General features: G+C 39.2%; 1 protein-coding gene and 1 pseudogene across 1 annotated transcript in view; both read left to right on the top strand.

The window, feature by feature from the left end:
- The window catches only part of PARP9 (poly (ADP-ribose) polymerase family, member 9), a 66,109-nt gene extending 62,231 nt beyond the window's left edge, over nucleotides 1-3,878 (top strand). The window contains exon 12 of the mRNA XM_006869422.1: nucleotides 3,517-3,878. Coding sequence (XP_006869484.1) covers nucleotides 3,517-3,878 — 362 coding nt within the window. The remainder of the gene's footprint in view (nucleotides 1-3,516) is intronic.
- A 1,715-nt stretch (nucleotides 3,879-5,593) lies between these two features.
- Nucleotides 5,594-9,865, top strand: LOC102829616 (annotated as a pseudogene).
- The last annotated feature ends 206 nt before the right edge of the window (nucleotides 9,866-10,071 follow it).

Raw genomic sequence — 10,071 nt, 5'->3', positions numbered from 1 at the left:
AAGAATGTTGTTTATTGGTCCAGTGGTGAGGATTTTTGTTTTCTTGACATTGAGATGCAATCCATACCAAAGGCTGTGCTCTTTGATTTTCATCAGTAAATATTTTAAGTCCTCTTCACTTTCAGCAAATAAGGTTGTATCATCTGCATATTACAGGTTGTTATGAGTCTTCCTCCAATCCTGATGTCTCGTTTTTCTTCATAAAACCCAGCTATTTGGATTATTTGCTCAACATGCAGGTTGAATAAGTATGGTGAAAGAATACAACCCTGTCACACACCTTTAAACCATTCAGTGTTGCTATGTTCTGTTCATACAACTGCCTCTTGGTCCATGTACAGATTCTTCATGAGCACAATTAAGTTAATTGTATAGAATTCCCTAAACATGCTATATGTGTTCATATCTCTTTGCCTTTGTATAGGATGTTACCTCTTCCTGGAATGCTTGTCTTCCTAAAGCTTTGCAGCCTGCAAACTTCTTTATACAAGACACAGCTCAGATGGCATCTCTTGGTTGATACTTTCCACAACTCCTTTAGGCCCAATGAGTATTTCTGAACTTCCTTCATTCTTAGTATAACATCTGTAACTGTGACATGTACAAAAATATATAGGACAGTCACAAAACTCAGGAGTGAGACTTGTTTTCTATATGGTTCTCTAAAGAACTTACCTAGCTCTCATGCACCCATGTCCATAGATGGGGAAAATTGTCTTGACTGTGCAGTGTGAACTCATTCAGTCATTTTAGAGTCTTCTTAGACCTTCCTGGTTTAAACTCAGTTCCTGTAAGAGTTCATCACTTTTTATCCCCCTTTCTCCTTGAGGGTGATCTAGCTGGTGGAAAAGGCATTGTAGGGACAGTGCTCTGGTTCATGGCTTACATTTGTCCTTTGCCTCCAATTGTCCTCTACCCACTCTGGGTTTTGGCCATTAGCTGTGCTTCAATTTCATGTGCACTTTCCTCATGTCCACACAGGCCACTCTGTGTCTTTTTCATGCCAAAGGAGCCCCATTTCTGTACCCCTCTTGCAGCACAGGAAATGTCTGTGTAAATCCTCTAAACTGAGCTACAGGGTCATACAGGATACTTCCTGCCTATTTTCCTGAAGGTATTCACAAGAATACCTTCATTGGTCATTTCTACTCTCCACTCAGGAACCAGGCTACATATGAAGGAGCTGCTCCCAGCAGAGACAGCCAATGGTCCCTTCTGCTCTGGGAGTCCCCCAGTTGTTCTGATATTTCTATTGTTCCACCTCATCTTGACCCCAGGGGCTCTCTCCAGGGACAGGGCATAGTGAAGCAAGCCCCTTCTCAGTATCCCCTCTGATTTTTCCCTTCCCACCAGCTGTAATAACTTGTATCTGCCTTGAGCTGAGAAAAATATTCTTGTTCCTCCTTTGTCATTTATGGTATAAACTCATGTTTATACCTTTAAATTTGTTGTCCTGGGACTCACAAAACCCTTTTCTCTCTCAGAAAGCCCAACTCTGAAAGCTGAACTTTCAAGACTCTCCTCTGCTGTGAATTCAAATCAAGTCTCTCTTTCTCTCTGTCATGCAAATTATGGACCCAGAGGGGAGGTAGTAAGTAATTGTTGCTAAGTGCCCTGTATAGGGTTTCCAAGAAGTGGCTATTGAGCTTGACTACCAACCTTGTAGTTCAAACTGACTTTGTGGTACAGCGCTTTAATCCACAGCACCACACTGCCAGATAATCAATAAGTAAAGGAATACAGAACAAGAAAAAACTCTCAGAAAAGATAATTATTGATTTTTTTTTCTCAAAATACTACCTTCCCACATAATATTATATTATGTTATCTGTGTAATAGATGGCATTCCCTTTGTGAACTTTTGAGGACAAGGATCATGTTTTAGTAATTTTTGAAGCTCTAGAACTACATTGTCCAACATGGGAGCCCTACATACAGCTATTAAGCACCTGAAATATGGCTAATCCAAATAGAGATGTATTACAACACAGCAACAGTAGTGAGGTGGGCCCAGGATCGAGCAGTGGTTCGTTCTGTGCATAAGGTCGCTATGGGTTGGTACCGACTTGATGGCACCTAACAACGACAAGTATAAAATGAACATTGGGCTTCAAAGGCTTACTACCAAAAGAACAACAACAGTAACATAGGTCTTTAATTACTTTTTATATTGATTCCATGTTAAAATGATAATATTTTGAATAATTAAGTTAATAAATCATTAAATAAAAATAATTTTAAAAATTAATTTAAAAGTACATATGTGGGCGCCACATTATACCTCTATTTTTCACTGCTGCTTTAAAGCCTGAAGCAGTATTTGATTAAGTCCTGAATAAATTTCCATTTCTTTACAGAAAGAAAGAAGGAAAAAAGGAGTGAAAATATGGCATCAAAGAAGTTTTTCATTGTTTTTCTCTTCTAAGTAGGGGTAGGAAGAGCATTGAACAAGAATTGCCTTTAAAGTCCAGAGTATGGCCTGTGTATTCTTAGTACTCCAGAGAACATAAATAGATCACAAGTATTTATGTTAGAATGTTGTTGTTATTGTTGTGTTGGTTCTGACTTATAGTGACCCTACATAAGGTTTCAAACAAGCAGCTTGTGGGTTTAAACTGCTAACCATAAGATGGGTTAACAGTTTAGTGCTCATCCTACAGTTCCACACCAGAGTCCTTATACCAGAATGGAGAATATTTATTTCCAGTGGTTGAAATATTTGCATCTGACTGGGGGATACTCCTTCCTTGGTATCATAGTACTCAGGATGACTGATGGGTGGGAAGTTGCCTGGTGAGTGTGGACCTAGATCAAAAGCATGTGGAGACTCTTTGTGGGGTATTTTGTTAGGCCATGGTGAGAACTGGTGACTTATCCTGGCAATAAAGAATACCTCTCTAGTGACCAGAATCTGATGTTCTCAGATCCAGAGTCTTTCTAAATTTGCCAGCATGCACATGGACACTACTTTTTATATGCTTTGTAGTCCCTTCATTTTGACACATTTTCCTGCCTATAAGTTTGAGAGATATTCTGCCTCTTCTTATTAGATGCCAGTTGCATTAACCTTCTTCTCAAGAGTTTTGAAGGTACCTTTATTTGCATGCAGCAGTTAGAAGTCAGGTATTGTTTCTAAGAGGAATAGAATCTTCCCTCCACTATGATCTCCTGTCAGCTGCTTAGTTAATAATGTTGACTTGAGTTTCCATGAAGCTCAGATTTGCCGTCTATTAAATGGAGATGCTACCCAAATTACAGATCAACTGAAAATAATCCATGTAAAAGTGTTTTGAAATCATAGATTTCTCTATAAACTCTAATGGTACAGTCAAATTGTAAGGTACTCATATGCTGGTGAGAAACAATGATAATCTGTGTGACTGCTCCAGACATAGAGACTTGAAACTTGGAGAAGGTGATTGTGTGGAAGACTAGCACAATAATACACATTTAGTACCCAAATAAGCTTTATGACTTACCAGATCATAAAATTCTTTTTTTTATTTCTTTTATCAGAACCAAAATATGGAACTGGCATATACTTCACCAAGAACCTCAAAACTCTAGCAAACCAGATCAAGAAGACCTCTGCCACTGATAAGATGATCTATGTGTTTGAAGCGGAAGTACTCACAGGGTCCTTCTCCCAGGGTTGTCATTCAAATATTGTACCCCCACCATTGATTCCTGGAGTCATAGATGGTCATGACAGTGTAGTTAACAGTGTCTCTAATCCTGAGACCTTTGTTATTTTTAGTGGCACACAGGCTATGCCTCAATATCTGTGGACCTGTACCCAGGAACAAGTACAATCACAGAATTCCTCAGTAGTACAGAAGATGGGTCTTCCCTTTATGTGGAGTTTGTTACACTACTAAAGAGGAAGCTCTGTTTGTTAACCTCCAGATAATTTTAACAACTACCATGGTTTTGCTTTGGAGAAACTAATCAAATGATTAAGTAGCCACCAACAATTCAAGGAATAGTTTGAATTTGCCAATGTGTAATCTGTATAGACTGAGTGGGTTTTTGAAGGGAAGTCACATACTAACATCTTCGTACCTTGCTCTTTGCCTTCATCTTTTGGGGTTGGAGTGAGTAGGTACTACCTAAAGTATTCTCAAGATCATTTCTTACTATAGGTAAGAGCAAAAGCAGTTTTTCATGTCATGAACAGATTTTTCTAGTATATAATCCAAGCTTTTTATTTTTCAAAATGATGTTAATACAACATATTAGATCAGCTTTCCAGAGAAGCGTACAAAAGTTTTAGGTAACAAAATAAATAACTTTTTTAATGGAAAATTTAGCTGCGATTATGGGTGATAGTTGTACATGATTAATGTAATTGATATAATTTAATTATACATCTTAGAAAACATTGAATTGATGAATGTTGTGTTGCATTTTTTTTTTACAACAATAAAAAGTATATTACCTTTATCTGAGTAACTGGCTCTGAAAAATTATGTGCAAAATGAAATTATAAATAGTAGAAGGACATCAAAAGGCATATCATCTGCTAATACTCTTTTTGATATGGAAAAGCCATGGAATATAATGCCACTTGGAACCAGAGGTCAACTATTAATTCACCACTTATTGATCACCATGTGTGTTTCAGTCATATGCTGGGTACTGGGAATATGATGCTGGACAAGTTAAATGGCCTCATAAAATTTTTAATCTAAATAATCAAAAAGGCAGATATGAACAACTTAACAAGTGTGATTAGGTATACCCAAAAGGAGAAAGTACTAAATAAGTCAAAAGTTGTAGGAAAGGCCTCCTGAAAAAAAGGAAAATTTAAACTGAGACCTGAAAAATGTGTTAGGGGTTAGCTGAGTGCATAAGGGGTGCAGCAAATCCTGAGCAGAGTTAGGAGAGTATTGGAGTTGAGCCCGCTGTGACCGTGCTCACAATTGACTGTAGAGTTCTAACTGGAATGTAGAGAACAGCTAATCTCACCACGAATACCTTGCCTGCTTTCAAATTCATACTTCACTACAGTTCCAAATTCTCTTGGACCTTACATTTTCAACCTCTTGTACAGAGCACTTCCTCTTCCTCCTTGTCTTATCCAAAACAGCATTTTCCCCCTCTTGAAAGGAGCCTGCTTATTGTTTTATATGGTATTACCCTTACGCATAGGCAAAAAGGCCCTGCCTTGGGCCTCTGGTTTGAGGGGGATCAACTTTGGCCCTCTTCCACTTGTTACCATCCCCACAAGGTTAGGAGCCCACAGGGCTAAGAGAACATACAATATGGACTTCTTCTAGAGTATACAATAGGTACTTTTTGTTGTTGTTGTTAAATGTCATGGAATTGGTTCCAACCCATAGCAACTCTATAAGGGTTTCCAAGGAGCAACTGGTGAACTTGAAGCAACAACCTTGTGGTTCAAACCGACCTTGCAATCCAGCACATTAACCCACAGAACCACACCAGAATCCCACTAGGTGCCTAGGACCCCAAAATGTTCTGTCCAAATAGCAACAAGTCTACTCTCAGGGTGTCTTCTTGGGCCTGCTCCCAAGGGTCGTGTGTGGCACAGTCTGCACCAAGAGTGGTCAAAGGGTGACTATTTGCAGGAATGGGTATGTGTGTATATATATGTGTGTAGCGAGGTGGGAGTGGGGGGTGATGAAGCTTGGACATCAGAGTTGGGATGTCCATATGTATACACATGAAGGCTTAGATGTAAAATAAAACTAAAGGTAAGGGGAGGAGATATATGAAAGATCTACCACATGTTTAACAGTTTCTAAAGAGAATGGAGGTAAAACAGCGTTCACAAAGATAAGTAAAAAGAAAGTTATACCAAGAAACATCATAGTGAATGAACCAAAGAAGCAATTTTAAAAGCAGCCAGGGAGAAAAGCAAAACCGGATACAAAAGAATGACCACTAGACTGCCAGTATACTTCATATTGCAAAGATGTCCGCACTCTAGTCTCTTGTACCTGCAAAGTAACAAAGGAGACTTTGGAGATATAATTAAGGTTACTCTTGAAATGGCAAGATTATTCTGGATTATCTGGTTTGGTGGTTGTTTGTTATCAAGTAGGTTCTGACTCATAGCAACCCTGCATAGTTTCTGAGGCTGTAAATCTTTACAGTAACAGAAAGTCTCATCTTTCTCCTGAGAAGCAGCTAGTAGATTTGAACAGCTGACCTGTGACTAGCAGCCTGCTCCTAACCCACTATGTGTTCAAGGCTCCTTGGATGATCTGGGTAGTTTTAATCTAGTCCCATTAAAAGTCGAGAACCTTCCCTAGCTAGGTCAGACTGATGGCAGCATTAGAAAGATTTGATTCCTTGTGCTGGTTTGGAGATACGTGCAAGGACCATAGAAAGTCATCTAAGAAGTAAGGGTAGCCTGCAGTTGAAAGACAGAAAGAAAATAGAGATCTCAATTCTTTAACTGCAAGGAACTGAATTGAATTCTGCCAACACCTGATGTGCAAAGAAATGGAATCTAGAGCATCCAGAAAGGATTGTGGCCTGCCAACACATTACTTTATTCCACTGAGACCCATACCAGACTTGTGATCTACAAAAATGTAAGACAGATTTGCATTGCTTTAAGCCATTGATTTATTACAGCAGAATAGAAAACAAAATCACTTCTCAACAGCAAGAGAAGCTGAGAGATATTAGCTGTTAACCTGTTATTAGGTACCATCGAGTCAATTTGGACTCACAGTGACTCTGTATGACAGAGTAAAGCTTCCCTACAGGGTAGGGTTTCCTAGGCTACAATTTTATGGAAGTAAATTGTCAAATCTTTCTCCTGCAGAGTCAAGGCTGAATTCAAACTGCCAGCTTTTTGGTTAGCAATTGAGTGCTTAACCATTTGCTCCACCAGGGCTTCTTAACCATTAACCTGTTGTTGCTAACTGCCATCAAATTAGTTCTGACTAATAGCAACCCTGTATAACAACAGACTCTCACTAAAGGAACTTAAAATCTAAAGAATGTACTTCAGAATGGGGGTAGGCTTCAGGGAGGATAAATCAAAGTAAAATCTAAACTACTAGAAGGCATGATGAGCCAAGAAACTAGTAAATATGGATAAATCTAAACAATTATTACCTTTATAAAACAGTATTAGAGGTGCTGAGTGAAGATCTCTCCGTAGGTGAACAGTCTTGGTGGTCATTTGTCAATTTTTCCTTCAAGGCCGGTGCCAATTTGGAGACTAGTGTTGGAATTAACATCTTTCTTCTGGGAGAAGGCAGCAACCTCAACAATAGCCCTCAGATAGTAACAGGCACAGGCGCAGAAGGAATGCTAATAGTAAGAAACACTCTAGTATGATCCAACCACTCAGCTTCTCCAAATCTATGCCATGGGAGGGCAGCAGAGATCAAGGGAAGCCATCAGTAGGTTCTGTTGCATGTGAACTTCAGCTAACAGTAAAAGCAGAAAGTTAGGTTTATCTCAGACTCATTTGCGTCACTTAACTCTGAAGAACAGAATGATGAAAAGAAACTTCTGAAAGGAATTGTAAAAGATATGAAGATTTGTGGATCATCAGAGCAGTGGATGCTTTCTGTTTATTTACCACTGAAAGATAAACCTAATACTTCAAACAAATGGAAGAAATTACAAGGTACAAGAGCTGAATATAAAATTTTAAAGGTCAGCTTGAGAAGAGAAAGCCAAATATCACAACAAAATGTGCAAAGATGTTGAATTAGAAAACCAAATTTGGAAGACAACTGTCTGGCCGACTGATGGAAGAGATCCGTATTTGTGCCCATTCTAAAAAGAGTGACCCAGTGGAATGTGGAAATCATTGGACAATCTCTTTGATATCCCATGCGAGTAAAGTTTTACTAAAGGCAATACAGAAATGGCTGCAAGCATACATTGACAGAGAAGTTCCAGAGATTCAAGGCAGATTCAGAAGAGGCTGTGGAACGAAGGATATCATTGCTGATGTCTGATGGATCTTGGCTGAAAGCAGAGAATATCAGAAAGATGTTTACCTGTGCTTTATTGACTATGCAAAGGCTTTCGACTGTGTGGATCATGACAAGCTATGGACAACATTGCTAAGTATGATTATTCCGGAACACTTAATTGTGTTCATGAGGAATCTGTACCTGGACCAAGAGGCAGTTGTTTGAACAGAACACGGGAACACTGGATGGTTTTAAATTAAGAAAGGTGTGCAACCAGGTTGTATTCTTTCACCATACTTATTCAACCTGTATGCTGAGCAAATAATCTGAGAAACTGGGTTCTATGAAGAAAAACATGGCATCAGGATTGGAGGAAGACTCATTAACAACCTGCGATATGCAGATGATACAACCTTGCTTTTAGAAAGTGAAGAGAACTTAAAATATTTACTGATGAAGATCAAAGAGCACAGCCTTCGGTATGGATTGCATCTCAATGTCTAGAAAACAAAAATCCTCACCACTGGACCAATGAACAACATTTTGGAATGAGTTAATCCAATTGACTAATGGACCACATGAACCAGGAAACCGTAAGAACTAGGTGGTTCCCAGTTACCACTACCAACTGCTCTGAAAGGGATCACATTAGAAGATCCTAGATAGAATGGGAGAATATGTGAAATAAAACTTAAAATCATAAAAAAAAAGACCAGGCTTGCTGGTCAGATAGAGACTGGAGGAACCCTAGACTATGTTTTCAGCCAAGTGGTAGATAGGTATATAGTTGGGAGTCCTGGTGTGGTGCTGTGGGATAAAGCACTGGACTGCAAGGTTGGTTTGAACCACAAGGTAAGCACAAACTCACCAGCTGCTCCTTGGAAACTCTACACAGGGTCACTATGAGTCAGACCGATTTCAAGGCACTTAACAACACCACCACAATACTAATAAGGTACACACATCATACAATGGTCAGTCAGTCCAGAACAAAAGGGCAGCATTTATCTAAGGACAAAGTCCAGAAGGGTTGGAAAGGAGGGTGGAATGGAAATGAGAACCAGAGGGAGAAAGTGGCATAACTGTCAGTACTTGCAATTGTCTCAACTGCAAACACTGAGACAAAGTGAAGTATATGATCTGTTGAATATATCACTGATGATCTGCTCTGTAAACCTTCACTCAATTCACAAAAGTTTTTTAAAAGGGACATTCTGTGCTAGTAAGTAAAACCCCAAGCATTCTTTATTCAAACATGTTTGGTGAGAGACTATTTAGTCTGATGTCATTACACTGAACTTATTATACCTGGAATCAGTTCAATGTAGGCACAATAAAAGCAGAGCTGCAAGTCAAAATTAATTTTATGTTTAACTGTATTCAGTTTGGTCACTACACAAGAGAACAGAAACATGCCCTATAGGCAGTTCAGAAGTATTAGTGAAAAAAGAAACAAAAAGAGTAAAATTATTGCTTATGCGCACAGCTTCTGAGACTGCTGATGCCCGACTGTCACCGTGAAGTTCAACCCCTTTGTGACCTCAGACCACAGCAAGAACCATAAATGCCACTTCAATGCTCCTTCTCATGTGCACTGGGAGATCATGTCGTCCCCGATGTCCAAGGAGCTGCGGCAGAAGTATAACGTCTGCTTCATGCCCATCCACAAGGACGACAAGGTCCAGGTGGTTCAAGGCCACTATAAAGGTCAGCAGATTGGCAAGGTAGCCCAGGTGTACAGAAAGAAGTATGTCGTCTACATCAGAGGGTACGACATGAGAAGGCTAATGGTACAACTGTCCCTGTGGGCACTCACCCGAGCAACATGGTTATCACAAGGCTCAAATTGGACAAAGATAGGGAAAAAAATTCGTGAATGCAAAGCCAAATCTCAACAAGTTGGAAAAGAGAAAGGTAAATATATGGAAGAGCTTATTGAGAAAATGCAGGAATGAATACAACCTGTTTAACCCTAGATTTCTAGCTGAGTGCATGTTCCTTGGGAAGTCTTCAAGATGATGCTAAAACATTTTATTTCCACCTTGCTCCGTTATTAATATGAGGCTCTGTAAAGTTTCCTTTGCAGTTTTTATTGCCAATACTATTAATAAAAATTTAAAATCTTCCTAATTGCAAAAAAAGAGTAAAATTATCCTACTGT

The sequence above is a fragment of the Chrysochloris asiatica genome, unplaced genomic scaffold, assembly GCF_000296735.1.
Source record: "Chrysochloris asiatica unplaced genomic scaffold, ChrAsi1.0 scaffold00130, whole genome shotgun sequence".
NCBI classification, from domain to species: Eukaryota; Metazoa; Chordata; class Mammalia; order Afrosoricida; family Chrysochloridae; genus Chrysochloris; species Chrysochloris asiatica.
Note: the sequence above shows the minus strand (reverse complement) of the source record. Positions and strands in the feature narration are given on the sequence as shown.